Genomic DNA, 27861 nt, shown 5'->3' on the forward strand with positions numbered 1-27861 from the left:
TCCGCCCACGTCCCGCCTCTTTGCCCATTTTCTGTTATCCGGGTGTGACGCGCTGCCAAGATGGCAACGTCCCTACTTTGCGCTTCCAAACTGCTCTTCAGAATCCAATGGATGCCGTCAAGGACACTATGTCCATATTTTTTTTACAGTCTATGTATTATATACATTACAGGCCAGTAGTTGGTGATGCCGCTTTGTCAAGGTCCAAGGAGCACCCCTCGAACACGTAATACGCATGCGTGAACATGTAATGCGCACGATGTCACCGCTTTCACAAATTCGCCTATTTGTTGTTTACATGGAGACGGTAATTAAAGGCCACAAAAAACTGTTGTCGTGTAAATTAACGGCCAAAACGCTTAAGTTTTCTGTTTTCATTTGAAAAACAATTCAGTCTGTGAAACCCATTTTGGGTACTTTAAAAACTTTTTAGCGGGCTCCTCCCCCTTGTGGGCGGTGTCATGTTTCATATTATAAAATTTACTGTGGTATTTTATAATCAAATCTTTTTCTAATCTTGACAAAAACAGCATCATTAGAAAGGTCTGAGAATCAAGGATCCATATTTGGTGACTGTTTTGCATAGAAACGATATTGACAGTAATGAATTAATTTGTGTCAGGAGAACCACGCATCTACAAAAATCTAATGAAGTGTTTGTGTCGCCCGGTGGCTATTTTTGGTATAGCACCTAAACAAAGTTTTTGTGATATCACCTTCAAATTTGGAACACAATTTGGTCAGACATATTGGTTTGATTTTGAAACAATTTTAGAGTCCAAATTATTCAGTAAAATATGTATTTTGTATAGAATAATGTTTAGTATTGTACATTTGCTTTACAGTAAACTTTAACCTATAACTTAAAAAAAAAAGCAATAATCTGCTTTCATGAATTACAACCCTTTAGGATGGATATGCAATTTCACATCTATGTTCGGGGTTGTGATCAAAATATAGAACATGTATTTAAGATTTATTCGATTTTGTTGCATTGAGATGAGGTCAAGACCAATGATGTGTTTAAAGGTATCACGTTTTATCCTATGTTAATTTTTAAGGCCTAATAGTTAATCTTAGATATCCAATTGTTCTCTCTCTTAAAAAAAAGTTCTAATGCTGTGTCATCTCTCTCTCTCTCTCTCTCTCTCTCTCTCTCTCTCTCTCTCTCTCTCTCTCTCTCTCTCTCTCTCTCTCTCTCTCTCTCTCTCTCGCTCTCACACAGACGTGCGTGAGACAAGCGAGATGAGAATCGTCTCAGTCAGAGGAAATCCAGCATGTAATCCTGCTCAGCTCATCACTTTGAGACCTGAATTACATAACACTCAGCACACAGGTAACAACTGTCACAGATACACTCTTCCAGACAAATTCATGATACCACGAGTATTCAAAGGAAGATAAGAGATTTGAAATGTGAGTGTAAAGTACAGTACATTCATCAACCACCTGGTGCATATTGCACAAACAAAACTGGAAAGCACTTTCTTGATCTCTTAAGTCATCTGGTAAGATACCAGGTTAATGCATTGAGTGCTTTAGAGGAATAACTAATCACAGGATTGGCCAGGTTAGGGCTATCAAAGTTTTCAATGTACAGTTTCAACTGTATTTTATGAAAGTAATGATGCTGACAATTCAGCTTTACATCACATGAGTAAATTACATTTTAATATATTAAAACAGAAAACAGTTCTTTTAAATTGTAATAATATTTCACAACATCACTGTTTTACTGTATTTTAGATCAAATAAATGCAGCCTTGGTGACTTATTTCAAAAACACTTAGCACGTTAAAAAAGCTAAAAACCGACCCCAAACTTTTGAACAGTAACGTATATAGCAGTGTTTACATAGTTCTTTACCGAAAACATATAATCATACAATGTCATAAACAGTAAGAACACAAATAAGAGAATGACAAAGAACTAAAATGACAATAAAACATAAATAAAATAAAACAATGGACCAGCATAGTCATGTTATCATTTAGATATTCAAGTAGCATTATAAATATTGGTAACACTTTACAATATACAGTGGTGGCCAAAATTATTAGAACACTTGGTATCTGGGAGTCGTCTTATTGAGCCTGGATTTATTTTCCATGAGGACAATGACCTCAAACATTCTTCTAACTACCTGCGACGGAAGGAATCTGCTGGAACATTGAAAATGATGGACTGGCCCTCTCAAAGTCTTGACCTCAACCCCATCGAGCACATTTGGGGCGAGTTGGAAAATAAACTGGACAGATCTATTGTACATTCAAAGGAAAGCCTTTGCCTTCAGTTGCAGGAGGCAGGGGATAACATTAGTGTTGAAGTTCTCAGAGGAAATATATTGACACTAGGCCAGAGAGATGTGCTGCCGTAATTGCTGCGAAAGGTGGTCATACCAAATATTAAAGTTAAAAGTGGATAAAAACAGTACTCACTTCATCTAATATTTGATGGTCAGAGCAACCATCTGCATGTTGAAATCATGTTTTGGAGGCGATATTTTCAGATCTGTCAGGTGTTCTAATAATTTTGTCCAACACTGTAATTACATTTAACATTAAGTTAAAAATAGAAAAAAAGTCGGCACACCAAAGCTCCAAAATATGCAAAAAGTTTTAATAGTGTATTAACACATGGGTTTTGACCCACACAGGCTCTTCGTCAGATAATTCAAAATGTTTGAAACGCAAGACTTTTTTGATTTACACTTTAGACACTATAGCAAATAAATGAAGATTTTTATATTTGTTTGATATTTTTTCTTGGTTTATGCAGGTATATCCTTATTATTATTATTATTATTATTAATGCATGTTTAAATTTTGACTTTCACATTTAGTATTTTTCTTTTGCTTTTATGTCCCATGATTTTTTTTTTTAAGATCATGTGATACTGTTGTTACGCAACTGCGAGACTTAAAAGGTTGAGGATCCAAATGCAGCTTTATTAGAGGGACAATCCAGATACGTAATCCAAAGTACAGGCAACAGATCAAAACACAAGTAGGCAGTCCAAACAAACAAACAAGGCTGGGAACAAAGGCAAACGGGTAATTCAAAGACAGGCAAGAAATCCAAAAACCAAGCAAAAAAACACTCAGAGATGCAGTGTAACACATACAAGACTTTGCAATGAATGGCTGGGTGAACAGGCTAGATTTAGGCAGAGGTAAATGAGAGACCGGTGATGAGTCCGTGCAAAGGATTATGGGTAATGTAGTCTTTGATGGAATGACAGTCCGGGGTGGAGTGCCCTCTGGTGGTAATCATGGGGCACGTAACACCTGTGAGTATAATGGTTTGTTGAAGTTTTTAATTGTCTGATGAAGAGTCTGTGTTGCTCAAAACGTAACCCATGTGTGAGTCCACAATTAAAACTTTTTGCATATTTTGGAGCTTTATTGTGCCGACTTTTTTTCTATTTTTATTATTTCTTTTGTCGAGCACCCAACTTTGAGCATATTTTTGCCAGTGATGTCCGTGCTTTGTTCCTGTTTTTGTTAACATTATTAGTTAGCATGAACTAACAAAGAAAAATAATTCTAAAGCTTTAATCAGTCTTAGTTCATGTTATTTCAACATATATTATCAAAAATTGTATCTGTTCCATCTGTTCATATTATTTCACGTACCTGAGTTATGAACTTAAAATGAACAGTTGCATTTTAATAACTAATGTTAACAAAGATTAACAAACAATGTAAATAATATTGCTCACTATTAGTTAATGGATAATGGGAACATTTTTGTGAAGTATTACTGAAATATCATGCTAGAATATTTCTAATGGTGCTTGTTGACCAAGATAGTCTTGCTAGTTAAGCTAGTTAAAGGGATAGTTCACCCAAAAATTTAAATTAGCCCATGGTTACCTCACAAAGTTAAATAAAAAAATGTCCTGGCTCTTCCAAGCTTTATAATGGCAGTCCAAAATTTGAAGCCCGAAAAAGTGTATCCATCCATTATAAAAGTAATCCAGTAATTCTGGTCCACCGGAAGCTAGATATTTTACTTTATAACGTGTTAAATATGGATATTTTCCCTACAAAAACTCATACATTTAGCTTCAGAAGGCCTTTATTAACCCCCTGAAGCTGTGTGGAGCACTTTTATGATGATAGATACACTTTTATGGACTTCAAAACAGAAACAGCCATTCACTGCCATTATAATGCTTGGATTAGCCAGGACATTTTTAAATAACTCTGATTGTATTCGTCTGAAAGAAGAATGTCACATATACCTATGAGTATAATTGAGTAAATTTATGGGCCAATTTTCATTTTTTGGGTGAACTATCCCTTTAAGGTATCAGTATGTGAGCATCCAAAACACATGTTGCTCTTTTTTTTGAACAGTTGCCTTTTAATGCAGGACCCCCAGACAGCATCTGGTACATGTGCATTCCACACGTACCAGATGTGGGCCGGATCTGGGCCGGCACTATCTGGCTTATAAAAATGTATTAAAAGACGCCAGCAGTGAATGAAATATTTCACCATGAACTGAGATGTGTGGTGCGGTCAGACCTGTCTGCCTGATCTGGGTGTAGTTGTGATCAGGAGGAATGAGGAGGATGTTTAATGAGGAGCGTTTCCTGCTGTTTAGTCTGCAGTGACAATGATGATGGTGAGAGAGTTGCAGAATCAAGTAAACGTCGGACTTGGACACAGAGAGCGTTGAGATCTCTCTTTGTTTTCCAGCTCAGTGTGTGTTTGCCCTCTTTCCCCGCTAATACCAATGAAAACACTGTCTGTTTACCTCCTGCATAATGAAGGCTTTCTCATTTCAAATGCCATGATCTCGCATAAACACTTTATTGTTTCTTAAAAGTTTGCTGAGCATTCATTTATTTTATTCTTTTTTTTTTTTTATCGAATCCTTTTAATATACTGAGAGAGTTGAAGGCCTCGCCTCTTAATAAGGCACTGAATCACTGTGCTGAGCAGCTTAGATCTCCATTTACTCTTTCAGTCTTCCTTAGATCTAGAGTTGATACCTGATCTGTGGAAAAGCTCAATTATTGTTCCAATACCCAAACAAACGTAAGCCAGATTATTTTAACGATTATCGTCCAAATGCCTTGACCTCATTGGTCATGAAGGATTTTGAAAAAGAGATCAAAAAGCATGATGACGGTTATTGGGTCGGTTTTAGACCCGCTGCAATTTGCATATCACGCTGGAGAATATGAAATACTCTGGAAAATAATAGGGCATTTACTTTGCAGCCTGTTATTTTAGAGGGAAAAAACTCATTAGCCAGTTTATTTTAATAACCATTGTCTGTATTCATGGGTTATGAACTTTTTAACTGATAGACAACAAAGGGTTGTGGTTATTATAATATGGGTTTATCGGACATGTAATACTTGTATACACTCTAAAAAATACTGGGTTAAATTGTTTATTAATTATTATTTATCACATTTCTGGGTTATGGCAACTCAACGCTGGGTAAATATTAGATATAGAACACATGCTGGGTTATTTTAATTCAGCCTGTTGGGTTTTAGTAACCCATTTGCTGGGTTGTTTTTGACTTAGTGCTGGGTCGGTCAACCTATTGAATGTTAAATAATAAAAATGCACTTTAAAATCTTTAACCAATTTGCCGAACAATAAAAAATGTGGGTTATTTTTTCTACCTAAATCCTGGGTTGAGCATTTTTTGGGGGTTATTTTTTCAGTGTTTGGGTAGTTTTTGTGTAACCCAGCTACTGGATCAAACTTAACAATAAAGTGTTTTTTATAGTGTGCAGACTATCCAACATTGGGATACACTGACCCAGCGCTGGGTAGGTGTGTGATGGGGTTCATCATTTATATTGACAGTAAAAAAGCTGAGTTACAGAAAAACTACACAGCACCTGGTAAAAATATAAAAAATAAGCCAATTAAATGACCCAACAGGTCATAACCCAGTATTTTTCAGAGTGAGCAGGTGGGTATTGTTGAAGCTTGATCAGAATATTGATTAAAAAATCACATCAAAGATTGTTTGTATTGGGGAAACTTAACTCCTTTAATGTACAGAGGCACATTCTCAGGTCCCTTAACAATTCATTTCTTGAACGTGTTGTCTTTTTCTTTTATATGCTGGTTGTCTTCAATGTCTATGAAGAACAAATGTAAATAAACAAATGTAAACCATTTGCTTGACAATGATTGTTGTTCCTTTACCACATCTTTTTATGAACCGCAAGTGGCGAGAATGGCACAAAATAATGGGAGATGGCACACATCTTTTGCACTCTTGTTTTGAATTCATGCCATGCGGGCGTTTAAGGACAATTAGGTGTTCCACAAATTAACGGTTGTGCCTGAAGCAATTTGTTTTTGTAATAAACGCAGTTGATTTTTTATGTAGCCTATAGGCTATTTATTTTTAGTATTTGTATGTATGTGCAGTGTTATCTAAAAACACCACTGTAGTCGGAATTAATTGACAAAGCTCTACTCTAAACTAATTAGCCGGGGAAGAACGAAAGAAGTGTCTTATCCTTTTGACACTTCCGGGTTTCTAAGAAACGGAAGAGCGGATGAGATTCTACATTACATATATTTATTGGTTTACCATTTGCTCAAATAGCAAAAGAAAAATTCCACAATAGTGTTTTCACAACTTTCAAAAGAGGAAAAAAATAGAGAGAGATTGATAACGGAGGTCAGAAGAGAGAAATATGTCAATTTTATCCTTCACTTCGGCTGTATTTGAAACACCCTCACAGCAACATTAACTTTTTTTTTTATTTGATGCAAAGGTTATATAATACAAAGTATATATTGTTATAAATGTACATCTTTTTTAATAATAAATAAATTAAATTATTAAAAAACTTTGCAGGATTTACGATGCTGATGACCGTTAAAACGCGTCATCACAGTCAGTGAAAAAGGTCCATTGGAATAATGTTGTGGAAATCTGTTTATGCCCTTCAGAAATGTGTGTTCAGGCAACCCTTGAATCGTTTTCGCTACTTTTTTGTAAATGTGGAGGTAGGTATCACGTTACCATGAGAGTATATCAAAGTGCCATGTTTTACCAACTGATACCATCATTGTACCATGGAAATGCTACAGTATTTTTGTACGCGTAGCCTATATAACTGGTTTTAGAGGCTGGTTAGACTGTGTCAACGTTGACGCATTAATTTATAACACTCTCCTTAAAATATCGTGCAATAGACCGTTGAATTAACGACAACGTTTTAGTTTTTTTGCGTCTTATCTCTTCACTCTCAAACTGAGGTGAAGCAGGCGCAGCGCCAGCGTCTTTCACATTCACCTGAAATGTCATGAATATTCACTACAGCGCGCTCTCATTGGTCGACTATCCGGTGACGTAGGTATTAAGGCGGGAATAACCCGAAAGGTTTATTCAATATTCGTGAGCAGTCCCCCGCCGCAGTGGCAGAAAGAAACGCAGTGAAGAGAAACAGACGAGCGTGTGTTTACAACAAAACCTCATTACAGAAGAAAACAGCTGAGAGATTTGATTTCACAAGCGTTTTCTCAGGTTATGGTTTCATTCTCAGCTGTCTCATGGATCTAGTGCAGTTTTATCACCCGGAATCTTTTTCCTTCCCTTCTGAACAGAACAAGTAAGTAACTTTAATTATTTACAACTTTACACATACATAATCAGGCTTTTATATGCACTGTTGTATTTATAGTACTTCATTTGGTTTACTGTAACTTTGTTATAGAAAAGTATATATTATTGTAATCATAGTTTTCCATAAAGTACTAGGCCTATAGTTACTATAAAATGGCAAAAATATTATTGTACTGATTGAAGACAATCACATATTAATTTATATTGTGTAGTAATAACAATACCTAGTATTTTGGTGGAAACTGTTACATTTTTGTAAGTGCACACGTGACTTATATATGAGTAATATACTGTGTGAATATATATATATATATATATATATATATAATATTATTTTGTTTTGTATTTTTGCTTCATTCAATAAAACGTGCTCATGAAAGAATTTAAGAAGAAATGTTTTTCAATTTGATCTCATGGTAGATATATATTCCATTCAAGGCTGTTCAATTATAGTGTTTTCCATAAATTAGCAACTAATATTAATAAAACATTTTTAGATGCAACTGTCATCAGACCAAGATCATTTAAGATTAAAGGTTCCAATAAGAGCTAAAATAATACAATAAGAGAACCTGTTTAAGTTCAACAATGTCATTTTGTACATGATGGTCCTTGAGTTTTTTTTGTTTGTTTTTTTACATGTAATGTACCAGCAACAATTGATCAACCTTAATTTTTAACAGTGTAGGTTTAAAGATGACTATTACTGAAAGGCATAATGTTAGTTGCAGTGCTCTAACCCTCACTTTGAAAGAGTCGAGAAACTGGAAAAATCTCCAATATAATCCTGCTGTTCATCCACGTAGTAAGCACACGTTCTGGCAGCGTTCACTGGCCATCTTACAGCAATAGGATTTGAGATGTGTGATGGAGTCACAGGTAATTCCTCTGGATCCCAGACAAAAACCCTGATGGGCTTTAGATCACGTTACTGGCAGACACACACACAGTGTGTGTGAGACGGTGAGAGAACAGGTGTGTTCAGGTGCTGTGTGGGCTGTAAACACTACGTCTGACATGGTGGGAAATATTTCATTGTGCTGATAAAAAGGAAAATCCGTAAATTGCCATTCCATCAGATTGCAGCTCATTTCAAGTTTCACACACTGTAAAACATCCTGGTAAAATTACAGTAAAAATGGTTTAAAGTTAATCAGAATTGCCTTTCCATGAACCATGACTAATAAAAATACAAACTTAATAAACATAAACAGTTTGTAGAACATGCACGCGTGACCTACACAAGGACAAAACACCATCAGGGTAACACTTGACATGCTTTTATTGCTATTAGCTTCAGTGCTATATTTAACATTTAAATTAAACAACAACACACTACCATTCACAGATTTGGGGTTGGTACGTTTTTTTCATGTTTTGAAATATGTTATCTCCCACCAAGGCTGCATTATTTGATCAAATACAGTAATATTGTGAAATAGTATTACATATTAAAAGAACATTTATTTCTGAGATGCAAAGCTGCATTTTCAGCATCATTATGCTAGTCTTTAGTCACATGATCCTTCAGAAATCATTCGCATATGCTGATTTGCTGCTCAAGAAACATGACTATTATCAATGTTGAAAACAATGTTGTGCTGCTTCATTTTTTTTTTGTGGAGACCATGATACATCTTTTCAGGATTTTTTTTAATGAATATATAATTTATTTGAATTTTGTTACATTTTAAAAATATTTATATTCTGATCAATTTAATACATAATGCTGAATAATGTTTTAAAATAATAAAATAAAACCTGTTTTTCACTGTACATTTTAAGGTGATTTTTTACAAAACCAATGTTACAGTATTTTGTGTTTGATAAAGGTATATACATTGTCTTTAATATAGAGTTTCATTATGATTTAATATAACAGATAGAACAACGACATTTATGCAGTGTTATGCTGTAAAACTACATGTATTGTCTGGTTTTAAAGTATAATTTATGCGCATTCATACCTAACATTTAACTGTGTAATGGTAATCTAATTTAGGCCTGGTTTCACAGTCAGGGCTTAGACTAAACCAGGATTACGCCTTAGTTCAATTAGGACATTTAAGTAGCTTTTATAAACGTGCCTTAGAAAAAAAAACATTACTGGTGTGCATCTTGAGACAAAACAATGGCATTGACATATTTTAAGATATGTCAGTGCAAGATGCTTTCAGTTAAAACAACTCAAACATACATTTTAGTGCGGGACTAGTTTAAGCCTTGCCTGTGAAACCGGAGGTTAATGTAATAAAGAAAATGCGCAGATGTATTTGTCCCTGTTTCTTAATTCTCACTATTCTTTTAATTTCCAAAGCTTCCTGGACCTGATGTCAATCAACAGCCACTAGGGCTGTGCAATTAATCGAATTTCGATTTCGATTTCGATTTTGCCTCCCAACGATCACCAAAATAGTACAATCGAGAAAAAACGATTATTTTGCCATGTTCAGTTTTGCAAGAACACTCTTATTTTGTCTTGCGTTCTGAATGAAACATCCGCCCCTCCCGAAGCCACAAATCTCTCTCAGTTCGTGAGTCTCGTGACTCGTGTGCATATCATCCGCTGGAATTTAAAAACTCGGCGCGAGTAAAGATGGCAGAAGGAGGGCAGTTACAGCAGCGTTTGGTGAGCAAAAAAGGCAAAACCAACTCCGTTGTCTGGGAACAGTTTGGCTTCGAGGAATCAGACGACGAGCAGAAATATGCTACGTGCAAGATTTGCTACATGGTATTTGGTAGTGACTGCAATGCAAGGGAACATCACGAATTTGTTTAACCACTTGAAAAAACACAGAGTGACCTATGACAATCTAATAAAGAAACAAAAACTGACGAGAGCAGGGGTGCCGTGTAAACGTCCTTTTTTTCCTTCATATTTTTCAAATAATTCTCTCTTTGTAAACTTTGTTCAATGCGAGTGCTGCCATTTCGCCGTCTTCACCCGGGTTTAGTGCCAGAAGACGCGAATGAGAAGACGCGCGCGCTGTGAGAAAAATGTGCGCCTCACAGCGCGCAAATATTGAGTTCTCTTTGAAGTCTTGCTCTTGAACGGACAAACTCACACAAAACGTATGTCAACATGTCCATCTTGATGAGTATCCTAGCAGACATAGTCTGTATATTCCTTAACTGAACTTTATACAGTCGAAAAAGACGACGCATATCCTCTTAAAGGGGCAGTAGCCTTTACTTCCGTCTGTTTAATGTCAAACAACAAAAGACAAGGACATCACTCACCGCTCTTGATTGAATAGCTTTTGTAAGTTTAATAGAATTAATCTTTAATTTATGCACTTAAATATGCAATGTTATTTTACTTTTGATACATTTCTCTACCTGAAAACTAATGTTAGACATACCTGAAAAGCATATCTAGCCGAACCATATTGTTGATCTTATTTATTTGTGGTTATCATTTTTACGTGAATACTTTTATACTTTGATTTGAATATATGTTATATTATTTATTTTAATAGTTCAAAAAGTACAACAAATGTTACAATTTCAATTGAATTGTTGAAAGGTGTATTTTTAATAAATGCAACACATTCCCAAAGTCATGTGAAATAATCGTGTTACATAATCGTGATTTCAATATTGACCAAAATAATCGTGATTATGATTTTTTCCATAATCGAGCAGCCCTAACAGCCACTGTCCCACCTACATCAAGACCGAACCATCAAGTCCTTCCTCCCTGTCGGACAGTCTGACCCAGCACAGTCCCGGGGCGTCGTCGGACGCTGGGAGCAGCTACAGTTCACTAATTAAAGGGAACCCAACAGGTCTGGACTCCCCCGGCTCATACTCTGCGGTTGAGGCAGTGCTCAGGCCTCCCGGCGCCCCCTGCAGGCTGCTTGAGGAAACGCAGGTGAAGAGCGGGCACGGGCTGAGCTCAGGCCCCAAACGCGTGTGTCTGGTGTGTGGAGACGTTGCATCTGGGTTCCACTATGGAGTGGCTTCCTGTGAGGCCTGCAAAGCCTTCTTCAAACGCACCATTCAAGGTCAGGACCGGATGCCTGTTTCCTCAAAAGATGTATCACAGTTTCCACAAAAATATTAACTGTAGTCAACATTGATAAAAAGTGTGTTTGATACACAGATTTAGCTAGATGCTGGTCCTGATGATCTCTGTCTGTTTGTCTCTCTCAGGTAATATAGAGTACAGTTGTTCAGTCAGCAGAGATTGTGAGATCACTAAAAGGAGGAGGAAGTCCTGTCAGGCCTGCCGCTTCACTAAGTGTCTGTCTGTGGGAATGCTGAGAGAAGGTGAGTGTGTGTTTGTTTGTGGAAGATTCTTACAAAAACTGTCACGTTTACCACAAAACCTACAATTTTGCATAAAGGAAAATGAAGTCTGTTTTGTGACATTATTTTCATGCAAATTAAAGCTGCACTTTGTAAAATTTCTCAGTTAAATATCCAAAAACCACTAGGCCAGTGTTATATATTTTGTTCAGTTGAGTGCTTACAATATCCCAAATGTTTCCATCTATTTGTAAATCGTGATAAATTGCTATTTTATCAAAGGAACCGGGACGTGTGAGGGCGTCGCCTGTCGATGGCGTCATATCTGCGTTACCCTCGGTTTGCGGGTTTTTATTTTGCAGAAACGGTTTACTTTCACTGCAGTGTGAACAAGTGTCATAGCAGCTGCTATGAGTAACGTCATAACATAATTTTCTATGATAATCAGAGCTAGGTTACCTATGATACACGCGGAAAAGCGGAGATGGCGCCGGCGACTGTGGCATAATAAAAGTCCCTTTGCTCGTGAGGCGTGTGTTGCGTTCATCTTATTAACAATCGCTCCAGCGGCCTTGCTCAGCTCCACAACACTCGGCCCTGCTCTATTTCATAGTACCGTTAATAATCACATCCATGAACATGATTTCTGCTCGAGTCCTATCCCGATTCTTTTCCACCGGCTGTGAGATGTCCCAAGATTCTGCATTCAAACTTGGCTTCATCAAACTACGCCTTTGTTTTGAATAGGCGACCTCTAGCGGACGGAAAAGTTACATAGTGCACCTTTAAGCATGTTTTCCCACAAACTCTCATTACTAAAAACTGGGTTTTTATATAAATGATTCAAAATGACAATTCCCATTAAATTCCTATTGCTGTAATACAATGATTTTCAAAATTAAGATTTGCAAAAATACAATTTCAACAATTTAAATTTTTAGATCGTCTTCATGAGAATGGATGAGAGTTGTGGTGTTAAATGTGCTTGACTGTCATAAAATCCTAATTATGCATGATTATATGGTTTTTATTATTTGCTTTCAGCATTTTGTTCCCTGCATCAGAACATATTCTCACTATATGAGAACTACTGATTTAAGCAAAATGTCTTTATTTCTGTCTTTTGATGATGTGAGCATGTTCTCGACAGGTTTTGTGAGAAAATAGCACACATGATTGACACTCCACGCGGGATCTTTTGATTTGTTTGGCTGTGAAAGTATCTGAGATTAAACACATATATCACCGGCTTCTGGAATTTACTTTAGCGCGTTCACATACACAACCGTAGATAGAAATAATAAATATAATCAGATAAAAGTGAAGCAGTCAGCAAAAAGTGTTACATTAGTGCAGGTGTGGAGTCGTATTATTGCTGGCCTGATTTTATTTCAGTGCACCTGCTTTTTCAAAATGCTGCCAAAATAATTTGTAAACACAAACGGATGGAGATTTATTTCAGCTGAACTGTATTTTTTATTATATTTGTTCTACATAATGAGCAAGTTCTTTTTCTTAACCCTGAATCTACATTTTAGGCAAACAGCTGTCACGGGTATTAGATTTTACATTTAATCATTTAGCAGACGCTTTTATCCAAAGCGAGAACAATAGAAGCAATCAAAGCAACAATAGTGCAAGGGTCTGCAGCACAGACGAGGAGACGTAGGAGTAGCAAAACAGACAGTCTTTAGTCAGAATCCCTAACTCTCACGAGTAATGACAGAACTGAACTGAAACAGGAGTATATATAATCACCGGCCCCTTTATTAGGTACACTTTGCAAGTACCGGGTTGGACCCATTTTGCCTTCAGAACTGCCTTAATTCTTCGTGGCACAGATTCAACAAGGTGCTGGAAACACTCCTCAGAGATTTTGGTTCATATTGTCATGAGAGCTTCACACAGTTGCTGCAGATTTGTCTGCATATCCATGATGTGAATATCCCGTCCCAGCACATCCCTAAGCTGCTCTATTGGACTGAGATCTGGTGACTGGAGGCCATTTGAGTTTAGTGAACTCCCTGTCATGTTCAAGAAACCAGTTTGAGATGATTATCCTGTTATTATCCTATTATTGAGATGGGGTTATCCTGCTGGAAGTAGCCATCAGAAGATGTGTACACTGTGGTCATAAAGGGTCAGCAACAATACTCAAGGAAGGCTGGTGGCATTTAAACGATGCTCATTTGGTACTAAGTGTGCCAAGAAAATATCCCCACCACCAGCAGTCTGAACCGTTGATACAAAGGAGGATGGATTCATGCTTTCATGATGTTTATGCCAAACATGACCCTCCCATCTGAATGTCGCAGCAGAAATCCTGACTCATGAGACGTTTTTTCCAATCTTGTGTTGTCCAGAATTGTTGTGACCGTGTGAATTGTAGTCTCAGTTTCTGTTCTCAGCTGACAGGAGTGTCACCGGTGTGTCTTCTGCTGCTGTAGCTCAACTGCTTCAAGGTTGGACAGGTTGTTCGTTCAGAGATGCTCTTCCAATTGTAACAAGTGCTTATTTGAGTTAATGTTGCCTTTCTATCAGCTGAATCAGTCCGGTCATTCTCCTCTGACCTCTGGCATCACCACAGAACTGCCACTCACTGGATATTTTCTCTTTTTCTGACCATTCTCTGTAAAACCTAGAGATGTTGTGCATGAAAATCCAGTAGATCAGCAGTTTCTGAAATACTCAGACCAGCACGTCTGGCACCAACAACCACACCACGTCCAAAGTCACTTAAATCACCTTTCTTCCCCATTCTGATGCTCAGTTGAACTTCAGCAGATCGTCTTGACCATGGCTACATGCCTAAATGCATTGAGTTGCTGCCATGTGATTGGCTGATGAGATATTTGCGTTAATGAGCAGTCGAACAGGTGTAACTAATAAAATGGCCAGTGAGCGTATACCTTGCAAACATTACAATACGCAGATGATAATAATATGTAGGGAGACAGGAAGTACAGGACAGACACCAGAATATCAAAATAAGAGTCCATAACACTGAACATACAGCAGACTTCAGTTGTTTTTATATAGGTTAATTATATTGACTAAACAAATTATGACTGCAAAAAACAATAGTAATGCATTTACATATATGATGATGCTTACATGTACATTTTGTAGAAAGTTGTAGAAAGTGTTGTGAGGCCTATTATTATTAAGTATTATAATACATTATATTTTATATTTATATGGTTTATTTCATATTTCTGTCTTGTATGTATTTACATACACTGTCATAATGCTTACATTACAATAATAACAATAGCAATCATCATTACAAACCTCTCTAAACAGACTTATATTTTGAATAAAGTAAATTGTAGTAGTATCAGCCCGTTTCTGTGGATTTTGTAATATTAAAAAACGAAACAGTCCACATATAATTTACATTTACAGAATCAACATTATTTTCTTCATTGTGTGTGTGTGAATCCAGGTGTGCGTTTGGACCGGGTGCGAGGAGGACGGCAGAAATACAAGAGGAGAATTGACTCTGATTCCAGCGTCTACCTCAGCGTACCACCACCTCACAGAAAACCACGTATGAAGCACATTTCACCTCAGCCAGACACATCTGCGTCTCAGTATGTGTGCTTATAATCTGCTCTGGGTCTTTCTTCAGTGTCCTGGAGCGGTCAGGGGGAGAATAAGGTGGTGACCCTCTTGTTGGGGGCAGAGCCAGAGAAAGTGTGCGCCATGCCTGACCCCGCCCTCCCCGACAGTGACATTAAAGCTCTGACGACCCTGTGTGACCTCGCCGACAGAGAGCTCGTGTTGAACATCAGCTGGGCCAAACACATACCAGGTACACACCCTCGAAACTGACATGCCAAAGAGACTTTAAATACACACACACACACACACACACACACACACACACACACACACACACACACACACACACACACACACACACACACACACACACACACACACACACATGTTTTATCTACTATCTGTTTTGGATACAAAGAGATAAAGTACTGCTAGTTCAGATGTGTTTCTGTGTGTCTGGTAAAATAACTGGAATGTCAAATACATTAGATGTTTTCAGAATGAAAAATGTCTTCCTTTATTCAAGACGTCAGCCCTTTTAGCAGCTCTAAAGAGACATTTATGTATGTTAATAAGGACATTTCATAGACTTTTGTTGTTATTAAAGCTAATGTATTTACTACAGACAAACTCTAACACTTAAAAAACATTTTCTTTATTTATGAATCAATTTTCAGAGTAACGTCCTCTGTCCTCATCCTGTAAGGTTTCATCAGATTCAGATTCTTCTACAACTACACACACACACTCGGTTTCGCTATCTTTGTGGGGACTCTCCATAGGCTTAATGGTTTTTATACTGTACAAACTACCCTAACCCTAAACCTACCCATCACAGAAAACTAAAAACATTTTATTAATCCATTCCCCACAATGTAGGTGATCTCTTAGTGAAATATAAACCTCTACACACACACAAACACACACAGAGAACTGGCCAGCACCTGTTTTTGTGTTGATACTGACCTCTGTAGTAATGCTTACAAAACAAACCACAAAACCAGGTGTGTGTGTGTGTGTGTGTGTGTGTGTAATTCTCCATAACACGTGACTGATTAGATGCCATAGTTTAGTGCACTGGATTACAGTATTTGGTAAATAAACACCATTAATTCACATATGGACAGAGAGAATATGAGTGAATATCACACACATCTACATGAGGTCATACAACAGACTTCTGTTGTTAATTATAATGACTACAAATATTATTATGAAATGAAAAGTAAAAAATATTGTAATGAGTATTTTCCAGTAAAAAAATATCCAAACATCCTTAAAACAAGATGAATCTACTTGGGAAATAAAATTGTGTAAGATGCTAAAACTTTATGAATTCATATATAAAGTATGTGTTTATATTATTATAACATCTATAGATGTTAGATGATAGATCTAGGCGTATTGTTATTATTATAAATATTATATATTAATTTGATGGCATAATATCTCTTTTATTTAGTATTTTGCTTATTACAATATTAATCTATTTACATACATTTACATACATCATGCTTACATTGCAATAATATTAATCATTAATTCAACCCTGTCAGAATAGGTCTTTGATTTATATACTTTAGTTTATATAAGGCAGTTTCTGTGTACATTGTAATCAAAAATAATATTTTCTAAAAAATTTAATATTAATAATAACGTTTGTGTGCAAGGACCATTCTACACTTTTTACATAAATAATGTTTAACATTTTCTGAGTAAGAATATATTTAAATTTATGTTTTTTAGATTGATAATATTGATATTTTTCAATAATTTGATCATTTTTAAATATTTTTTGTCTTACTTTCTTGTGCAATTTTGCTTCTCATTGTAACTTATCTTGTCTCAAGGATGCTTAGTATTTGACTAAAAACCAAAACATCACTTCTGATTTAAAAACATTGAAATCTTATTTGTACTATTGTCAGGCTTAGCTCACTTCTGCGAACAGTTTTGTCCCCAAAGTGTAACACAAGCATGCTTGTGTGTGTGTTTGTGTGTTTTACATACACATGAGCGGTTGTGTGTGTTCATGTCAACATTGAAATACTAAGTGTGTGTGTGTGTGTGTGTGTGACAGCAGCATTGTCTTTTCCCTGGCGTCTGAGGCAGGACGCACAATAGAAGATGACATTGCTGATTTAAATGGCTCCAGGGTTGTTTATTTGTGTTGTTTGAGTGTCATGAGGGCCCTTTGATTCCGTTAACACGTTTCACAGACGTCGATACGGCCGCATCTCCAGAGCACAGCCTGAACGGCAACACTGCCTCATTCAGCCCACGATCGATCAGCGCGGAGATCCAATCAGCTAATGAACGTCACTCAGGAGGAGAGAGAGAGCGAGAGATACGAGTCATTACAGCCTCTGATAAACATCAGTGATGGGTGAAAAAATCAAATCAAAGCTCCTCTCCTCCCTCGACACACCAAACTAATCACTGGCTTTTTAATTAAGTGTGAGAGAACGTGAATGAGAGAGATTCTTCAGGGGACAAACCTCTGTCACACGCACACACACACACACACACACACACACACACACACACACACACACACACACACACACACACACACACACACACACACACACACACACACACACACACACACACACACACACACACACACACACACACACACACACACACACACACACAGAGCTTTCTTTCCTAGCAGAGGTCACAGTCCAGTCTGAAACTGTATAGAAAATTGGTTTTATCTGTAAGATTAAAATCGTATTTTATGAGCTGATTCAACAGCTCAGTTATTTAGTTGTATTTATTTAGATATTTAGCTGATTTTTTAAAAATATAGTTATTTAGGTGTTATTTAGTTACTTCACTGACGAATATAGCCAATTATGAACTTATTGAGGTGATTCGTTTGTTTATCAGATTAGTTGTCTAGGAAATTAGTTGAGTTAGATGAAATTAGAAATAAGTTGATTTAGATAATAGATATTGATTGGTTATTTAGCTTAATATAGTTGTTAAGCATTGCTTATTTAGCTGATTAGTAGCTTAATTATTTGGGTGATTAGTTAGAGCTGCAGGATTCTGGATAAACTGAGAATCAGGATTTTTTCTTTCAAATAGAGATTCTGGACATACAAATAAACTAAATAACATGCAATTTACTCAAGTTTATTACAAAATGTTAATGGCTGCAGTCTATTTAAAAATGTTTAATTAATCTGAATGAATTTTTTTAAAGTGAATGATTGTTTCATCACTGAATGATTCAGCATTTTTTAACAAATCTCTTGAATGAATGATTCAATAACACATTTTTGATCAGTCACTTGTCGCCACCTACTGGTGTAGCAATGCAATTGGTAGAATCTTTATTTGAAGCATCGTTAATTCATATTATGCTGTATAAGTATTGTTCATTCTTAGTTCATGATGACTATGAAATCTTATTGTAAAGGGTTCTTTTTTTAAAATAATTTAAACAATAAAAAAACAATGATCTGATCTATGTTCTGAGCTTATCTGACCAGTTGCTCAAACACTCCTGCAGGTTTCTCCAGCCTCTGTCTGTCCGATCAGATGAGTCTCCTGCAGAGCGCTTGGATGGAGATCCTCATCCTGCGCGTGGCATTCAGCTCGCTGCCCTGCGAGGACAAGCTGGTGTTTGCGGAGGATTACATCATGGATGCTGAACAGGCAAAATCAGCTGGTCTGCTGGAGCTCCACGTGGCCATATTACAGCTGGTGCGCAGGTACAGATCCATGAGGCTGGAGAGAGAAGAGTTCGTCACTCTGAAAGCCATCGCTCTCGCTAACTCTGGTAAGCGATACAGATACAGAACGCTGTTTGCAAGGAACGTTCAACACTTAACACAAAAACATGTTTCAGATGGCTAATCGCATACTTAAAGGTGAAGTGTAGTTTCTGCGATACTAGTGGCCCCTAGCGGAATTACAAAAATAAATCATATTTTTGCTTCAATCTTGCATTAAATTCCCTTTCATGCGGTGCGCCTCCCCCAAATCAAACATCACAATCACAGCTCTTACGGCATGGGTGCTTGTGAAGGCTTCTCAACAGGTTCTTTCAATAAAAGGTCCAACATATTAGGAATACTTTTAGCTGTGTTGCTATATGTCATGAGAAAGGTCAAACGCAAGCATCTCACTTATAATAACCCCATCCAACATGTGCACCAGGTGCATTTTTGACATGGCGTGCCACAACTATTTCAAGCGTTCTACACTGGACACATCAAAGTAAACAATATAAACTGGAACATTTGTCTTTCTGAACAAGGGCATTATGATGTTGTATTAAAGCATCCATTGTAGCTCATTGCGTTGCAATGCCCCGTTCGCATTCATGACCTTTTCAATCTTTGAAGGTGGAAGGAATTTTGGCTGGCACCCTGTAACCGAAGCTGAACATCTTTTCCCATGTAATGTGTCAGTCGTGGTCCCACACCAGCTAAACACTGTCTGGCGCCGCCTGCTACAGTAGCCACACCCCAAACTCTAGCTAGAGCTGAGACCCAATTCAGAGGATACATCCTTTGAAGGCCGATTACGTCACAGCGGCACAATGAAGGCTTTCCCAATTTGAAGGCTCCTTCAAATTAAATGTGTCCTTTTTTTCCCGGGCAATGACAGACACTACAGATGAATCAATAGCGGCCTAATTCATTCACGCCGGTGACGATAGGATTTTTTTTAGAGAAATTGCCAAATTACACTTTTAAATGTACTACGTACTGGGTTTCAACTCACTTGAATATCTAATAATAGAAATCTAAAAATAAAAACTTTAGAGCAGTTCAAATGTTGACACTACTATGTTACTAAGAGGTGATTTTATATAGTTTATAGTCTTTTTTATGTATAGAAATGGACCATGGTGAACCTATTTAGACAGTTTGTAAACCTGTTTTGTTTTCAAACAGTTTAATATTACTTTTTAAAAAAGTCCAGTGCAAACTGTACTGCCTCTCATCAACAGCAGCTGTCACAGTTGCTAGGCGACAAGAGCAATCCTCTGTAGGCTAGACCGTCCCATTTAACAATGCTCTGTCCGACCTTTGCGGCCTTCGAAGGGTGCAGCCTCTGAATTGGGACACAGTTTATAGGTTAACTCTTTTCCCGCCATTGACGGAAATTTCTGTCTTTTTGTGTTTTTACCGCGCTATTACGCATCTTCTGAAAGAGTCCAGAATCTCCTGATTAAAACACATGTGAAGAAGAAGTAGAAATAAGCGATATCATATGTAAGCAGATGCACATGTAAAATAACGTGACCATCAACATTAAAGGTGTCATGAACTGGCTTTTTTATTTTTTTATACTGTTGTCTGAAGTCAACTTATGACGTTTGTGTGGTTTTTACATTCAAAAACATCATAATGAATAAGAAATAGGCTATTTTCTGCCTTGGTTTTGAGGCTCTCTGAAAAACACTTGGATTTGATGGGTGTGCCGCACTGAACACTTGGAAGTAAATGCCCACGGCTAGGATTGGATAAGATTTGCATATTTAATGAGCTTCAGCTACCGTCTGTCCCAGGAATCGTCTGGGGGAAATGCTCAGAGGACTCGCAAAATATCAAACAAACACAATGATTAAATAACAAACACACACACACTCACTCACTCGCGCGGACACACACACACTCACACACACACTCACTCACTCGCGCGGGCGGACACTCACTAGCGTTGCGCGGACACACACACTCGCGCCTGGCTCAAACGTTACAAGTCCGATCAGGAGTGAACCAATTCAATAACACCTTCTCCACCCTGTGACGGTGTGCTAAGGTATGTTATCAATATATTTCAAACGATCTGTAATGTTATGCAAAACTAACACATATAAAAAAAACATGTTTTAGCCTACTCACATAAGTGTGTGTTCAGAAGGAAGCTTATGCAGGGACGATCCTTAGCTCACGAGTCGGTGGGTGGGGTTACAGAAGCATATTTATCTGTAGAGGCGGCGTCTAGGTCCTAGCCTGACGTCGTCATACTCAATTCTAGTCAGAATTTGAGTCTGATCTGCTCCGTTGGGCTGTGATTATGGGGCGTGTTCCAATCGAACCAGGAAAGACCTCAATTGGATAGACCTACAACCAATCAGAGCAACGGAGCGACGCATAACGTTAGTTGTCAAATGTCAACAGAACTCGACTGCACTGTGTTGCCAAGTCCACGGGTTGAAGCGACCCCAATTATGTGATATACAGACCCAGGAATGCAAATTTTAGCTGCCAACCCTGCCAAAATAACACACATTTTACCCCCCAAATGCCTTTTTTTTCTCGGAGAACCCCCCTGGAAAGCTATTGGGCTTGTTTTTGGCTAGTTTTGAGGAACGTTAGCAATTGGGCGGGTTTTGTTGTAAAAACTTGGCAACCCTGTCTGCACGCTGGAATAAGTAGCCTAATGTTAGAAGAAAAAGATGAGTGTAAACGATCTTTGCCGGTGTTGTAAAAAAAGAATTTAAGGATACACAGAGTACTTACCAATACCATTCATCATTTCTGAGAGAAATAGTAAAGGTGAATGCAAATACGAACAAGTTCTCCGTTTAGGATTAGAACAAATTCAACCCAAGCGCCTTTGATGACGTGGATGAATACGTTACTGCTTATCATCTGTCCATCATCGTCTAAAGCCCGCCCTGACAATTTCATTGGTCCAAACAGTTTCTGTTCGGGCATAATTACTTCTCTACTGATCAAGTCCAGCTCGAACTGCCCGAGTAAAAATGTTGTCAGCGGGGCTAAGTTTGGCTGGCATCCAGGCTATCTAGGTCCTATTACGTAAAAGATCTGCATATTCTGAGAGCTCTCGTTTTCTGGCTCTGGTGTCAATAAAAGCTTTTCTTTGACTAACAAGGAAGTTTTCAGCTCTGAAACTTACAGGATATTCTTATATTACCATGACCTTTTATATATCAAAAGCGCAAGGGAAAGTTGATTTTTCAGTTCATCACCCCTTTAAACAGTATATAAATCAAAACTGCCTAATGCTACTGAATGAAATGTGGACTCAGGACGAGCTATAGGACTGTGAAGCTTTAGGGGAGTTGATGGACTCAATCTAGCCTGGCTCCGCCCTCCTACGTACGTCCGCTCAATTTTAATTTTCCTTCAGTACTCCGTCTGAGATTGCGGTATATTCTCTGGTTTTCTCCGGTCAAATTTTAACCGGTCCAATCAGCGAACAGAAGGAGTGGCTGAGAACGATTACGTTGATGTCATGCGCTAGTTTGAGATGACATACGTCACAACCAAACGTTAGCGATTGGTTATGGCAGATCCAGTAGTTTTAAACTTCACCAAGGTACCCGCCTTCAAGGAAGTAAACGCTTGTCAATGGAGAGTGGCCAGACTCTCTGTACAAATGAAATGTACGAGAGTCTGGTAGGACCAGGCTAGACTCAATCTACTCCATCTGTGTTTGATCATCGTTCTGAATCTGTTCCAGGCATAGTCTTTGACAAAAAGGCAATTTTTAATGTTTTGATTTCCTCTCTCAGACTCGATGCATATAGAGGACTTGGAGGCGGTTCAGGGTCTTCAGGACTCTCTCCATGAGGCTCTTCTGGATTACGAGTGTGTCCATCACAGGGAGGACCCTCGACGGGCGGGGAAAGTCATCATGACCCTTCCGCTCCTCCGCCAGACCTCTGCCAAAGCCGTGCGGTACTTCTTCAGCATCAAACAGGACGGACGCGTCCCCATGCACAAACTCTTTCTGGAACTTCTGGAGGCCAATGTCTGATCCTTAACCCGATTGGACCATCAAACTGAGGTGACAGGACCGGCTGAAAGAGGACTGTTCACAAATCAATGGGGGAAAACGGGCGCTTGCCATGACATATAACAATAGTACAGGATATACTCCAACAAATACAGTTTCATATATAACTGTAACAAAAAAAGAAGCATCAAATATACACTACTGTTCAAAATTGGTCGGTGAGATTTTTTTAACCTTAATAAATCAAAGAATCCTGAAAAATGCATCACGGTTTCACGGCTGTTTTGAACATTAATAATAATAAATGTTTCTTGAGCAGCAAATCCTCATATCAGAATGATTTCTGAAGGATCATGTGACACTGAAGACTGGAGTAATGATGCTGACAATTCAGCTTTGATCACAGGAATAAATTACATTTTACAATATATTCAAGTAGAAAAAAAAGTTATTTTAAATTGTAATAATTTTTCACAATCTTTTAATATATTTTGATCAAATAAATAAAGGTGAGCAGAAGAGATTTCTTTTAAAACATTAAAAAATCTTACCGACCGTAAACTTTTGAATGTTAGTACATGAGTAAGTGCTGGATGTGAATTTCTTGAATTAATGGTGAAACTATTAATTCATCCATTCATTCATTAATGCTGTTTTTATTTATTTAATTTATTCAATATAAAGAGCATTTCATTTGCTGAAAATATGTTCAGTTCTATCAGTAGAGAGTGTCAGCCTTGCCAAATAAATAATAGTCAATAATTGCTCTCCTGACACGAATATGAAGGGAAAAAGAGTTTAACAACATCTACTACACACAATTTTCAATTTAAAGGGTCTCGGAGATGCAGTCTAGACAGAAATATGATGTTCAGAGGTGTACCAAAGCACTTTTTAACTAATAGATAATGTACTAAGAAAGGATCTTTTTGTCTCCAGATGCTCATGAATAGAAAGTTTATTCGTTTTTCACCACATGAACCTTTTAGCACCAAATTGGAAGGTTCTTGCTTATTAAATGACAGAAAAGAAAAGCCATAGCAATATCTGTTCTCAGACGTTCACAGAGATGTGAAAGTATGTTTTAAAGCAATAAGTGAATGTTTTAACAGCATTTGATTGAATCCGTCTGCATTCTATGACAAATCCTTCCCTCGCGGGTCAAAATGACATGAAGCCATAAAATTATACTTTTTTTGTCCAGGCTTGTATCGTTTCATTTTGATATTTTATTCTATTTATTTATGCAATTTTTGGGAGATTTATAATTTTTTATTTGATGTACCTTTAAATTACTTGATTTCATCAATAAATAATATAATTTAAGCACATTCTTAACATTCTTTCAACTTAAATTCAAAATTACTCTAATGCATGCATAACCAGCTCAAATCAGCTCCCTTTGGGTCAATTTGGCTGTCTCTGCCGACCTCTTGTGGAGAAAACAAAAATAATATAACATAATATTTCATGACTCTTGCCACTAGATGGCTTTATAGCTCTATATGGAGCTGTTCCGCTGGGTCCTAAAGTCAGTTCTTGAGTTTATGGCCCTGTCCCAAATGGCACACTTCATTTGCACTTCTGGTCTTGTGGACTTACAATGGCTGCTGCGTGCACGTGTCCGTTAAGTCCACGAGACCGCAGGGTGTCCCATTTATCATTTTAAGTTTCGGAAGGGTGCTCGCGAGCGCCCCCTTTGAGGTCGATATGTGCCCTCAGTGCGCACTTCAGCCGAGCCCGCACTGGTGCGAGCTATGCAGCGGACTTCTTCCCGGCAGTCAAAGCGGCATTACGTCGTGAAAATTCGGACTTAGAGGAAGACTGTGAGGGTTTAGGGTGGCATTTGGGACAGGGCCTATCTCTTCAGTGTGCATTCCAAGCCTGCCGCACTCGTGTTTAAAACTGAAGCCGACGCGTCTCGATCGCCCCCAGGTGGTTGGGCCCAGTATAGCTCATAAGCCCCGCCCCTCCGTGTTTTCTAATGGACGCGAGACAAACTAAACAATCAAATTACACTTCATATAATTTTTTTCCCAACGTTGGTTTCTGTCATATTAGGCAGTTTTTATCATAATGATTTCATTTCAAGTGTTCGTTTTTTTAATAAGTTTAGTTTTAGTTAGTTATTTGATGCTATAAAAACGGGGGGTGTGGCGTCATGATTGACAGCTGAGATTGACGGCTTCTCTGAGTGAAGTTGTCACTAATAGACTTTTGTCAAGATTTTCAGGAGATTGGAGCTTTAGCTTTAATTTCTACATTTCCATAACTGTCTATCTCACACCGACATAATGAATTGTTCTGCATCTGCGAGAGTGCGGGCGGGCTTTTGATATCGCGCCTCTACTTTCTGCTCTCTCTGTGCAGACTCGGTCCCAAATCTGCGCAGGATGTTAGCGTAATATTCGGACCTCCGGCGGCTTCACTTTTCTTCAGCGGAAGAGAATGAAGTCGTGTTGTCCATATTTTTTTTTTTGAGTCTTTGATGCATTCATATACACATGTAGACATTATAAAATCATCTTTTTGGTAAAGTTTTAGCATTTTTAGTTTTAATTTTGAGCATTTTTCTATGTGTACTGAAGTATTCCATTCATTCGTAAGGGGGTCAAATTGACCCGCCAGGGAAGGATTTTGTACTTTTTTTACACAACCACATAAATTTCTCAAATCCAGTCAAATTTAAATGTGTGTATTTGTGGTTCAAGTGTGACTAAAGTCCTGAGGTCTTGGACCACTCCAATTAACGTTTTTATTTATTTTTATTTTAATGAGTTTCGGGTTAAAACGACCCGAGGGAAGGATGAATTGATCCAGCTCAAAGGGATAGTTCACTCAAAAAAAAAAAAATCTGAAATCATTTACTCATTCACACTGTACTGTTGTGAGACATTTCTAACATGTGGTTTTATGTAATATTTATGCGCTGATTGTTGTCTGTCAGTCCTCGTGATGATCAGATATGAATACGTTTACCATAATAAAGGAAACACTACAAGATAGAATTGATGTGAACAGGACAGACTGATCTCTTCTGAGTTTTAGTCACAGAGTTTCAGAATGACTGCCAGTCTCTGATAACGTTTATTCTGTCTCCATGAGGATTTCTGGCTCTGTTATTAATGACAGTCGCAGTTCTGTGTGTGATTCTCACTGTTTCTGATTGTGAAGGTTTTGTGGATGTTGTACGATGCTCTCATGGACAATAATGTAAGTTTATCTTCTCATTATCTGTTTGATTATACGCAATGACTTTTTTTTTTTTTTAAATAAATGGCAAAAATGATATAAAGATAATCAATAATGCATTAAATAACGGACTTCTCTTACATTCTGACATCTGTGTTTTTCATCTCTGATTTGAAGACTTGAGCTGTTTTTCCAGCTGGAAGTATTTCTGTTTGGAGAGCAAACGCCGGTCAGGGTTACATTCACAAAAATAAGCTGATTATTCTGCTTATGAGCTGCGTCACATTCATGTGCGTTCAAACACAAAAATGTGTAATTATATTATTTATTTCTGGATTATAGCAATCTGATTACTTTCTTTTCAGATAAAGAACTGCATGACAAATATAAATAAACACACCCCCGTATATTTGACTTCAAACTCTCAGAGATGAGCAAATATTCCTTGTAAATAAACAATGACTTTATTTGTGTTTGATATCACAGTCATTGGATCCAGTTTTAGTGGGATGTGTTTCCAGTGACAATGAGATCTGTTTCTTTATCTCTAACTCACTAATGTGTTCTGGCTGCGTGCAGCTATGTGGTTGCTAGGGTGTTCTGACTGGTTGCTGAGGTGTTGCTAGGGTATTCTGGGAGGTCCAAGTCAAAAGCAGATGTAGATACGTCTCGAGTTCCTCCTTCATTTGTCGGCCGGTGGAATTTTATTTCTCTGAGAAAGACAGATCGTTGTGATGGCTGTTGTACCTTTATGTCTATGAATAATCAAGCTAATCGATGCAGATAAATTAACAGCATGTCAGACAGCTCCAACTGCATCATTTCACAGGCCGTCAGGAACCATCAACACATTAGTCTCTCTTCACTGAGAGACGCCACACGGGTAATTAATGAGGCTCGTATAAAAGATGCTTACACTGGAAGAACCCTGTACGGCTCTAACAGAATGAAAATCCAAGTGTGTGTGTGTGTGTGTGTCTGTTGGGATTGCGGAACAGATCCCGCTCTGAATGTCTATAACTATCTTTGTAGTTGGGAAAGGAAAGATCATGCCTGTTCAAAAGTCACCACCGTGATGCTAGGGCAAGAGGTCTTCAACCTTTTTCAGGTCTAGGACCCCTTTAGTGGACAGAATAAAGCCCTATTATAGGTAAATACACTCACCTAAAGGATTGTTAGGAACACCTGTTCAATTTCTCATTAATGCAATTATCTAATCAACCAATCGCATGGCAGTTGCTTCAATGCATTTAGCCAAGACAATCTCCTGAACTCCAAACTGAATGTCAGAATGGGAAAGAAAGGTGATTTAAGCAATTTTGAGCGTGGCATGGTTGTTGGTGCCAGACGGGCCCGTCTGAGTATTTCACAATCTGCTCAGTTACTGGGATTTTCACGCACAACCATTTCTAGGGTTTACAAAGAATGGTGTGAAAAGGGAAAAACATCCAGTATGCGGCAGTCCTGTGGGTGAAAATGCCTTGTTGATGCTCGAGGTCA

General features: G+C 37.8%; 1 protein-coding gene across 3 annotated transcripts; it reads left to right on the plus strand.

The window, feature by feature from the left end:
- Positions 1-7409: 7409 nt before the first annotated feature.
- Positions 7410-26508, plus strand: esrrgb (estrogen-related receptor gamma b). Of its 3 annotated transcripts, XM_079832050.1 has the most exons (8): positions 7410-7606; positions 9938-9963; positions 11275-11627; positions 11776-11892; positions 15317-15421; positions 15503-15685; positions 18959-19228; positions 22946-26508. In XM_079832050.1, exons 4-8 carry the CDS (start codon positions 11880-11882, stop codon positions 23188-23190), a joined length of 816 nt encoding a protein of 271 aa, XP_079688176.1. In that variant the 5' UTR covers positions 7410-7606; positions 9938-9963; positions 11275-11627; positions 11776-11879; the 3' UTR covers positions 23191-26508. The 3 variants fall into 3 exon arrangements, with proteins under 3 accessions (XP_079688176.1, XP_079688177.1, XP_079688175.1); XM_079832049.1 differs by lacking the exon at positions 9938-9963 and having other exon boundaries at positions 7416-7606; positions 11266-11627; XM_079832051.1 differs by lacking the exons at positions 9938-9963; positions 11275-11627 and having other exon boundaries at positions 7412-7606.
- Positions 26509-27861: the final 1353 nt, after the last annotated feature.

This window comes from Gobio gobio (genome assembly GCF_949357685.1).
Source record: "Gobio gobio genome assembly, chromosome: 12".
Classification (NCBI taxonomy): Eukaryota; Metazoa; Chordata; class Actinopteri; order Cypriniformes; family Gobionidae; genus Gobio; species Gobio gobio.

What these genes read in the sequence shown, in the direction of transcription:
- esrrgb (XM_079832049.1), top strand. Translation starts at nt 7,548, where the DNA reads ATGGATCTAGTGCAGTTTTATCACCCGGAATCTTTTTCCTTCCCTTCT. An exon ending in TTCCCTTCTGAACAGAACAA is followed by an intron (nt 7,607 to 11,265) that starts GTAAGTAACTTT and finishes ATAATCGAGCAG; the next exon opens with CCCTAACAGCCACTGTCCCA. An exon ending in CTGGGCCAAACACATACCAG is followed by an intron (nt 15,686 to 18,958) that starts GTACACACCCTC and finishes ACACTCCTGCAG; the next exon opens with GTTTCTCCAGCCTCTGTCTG.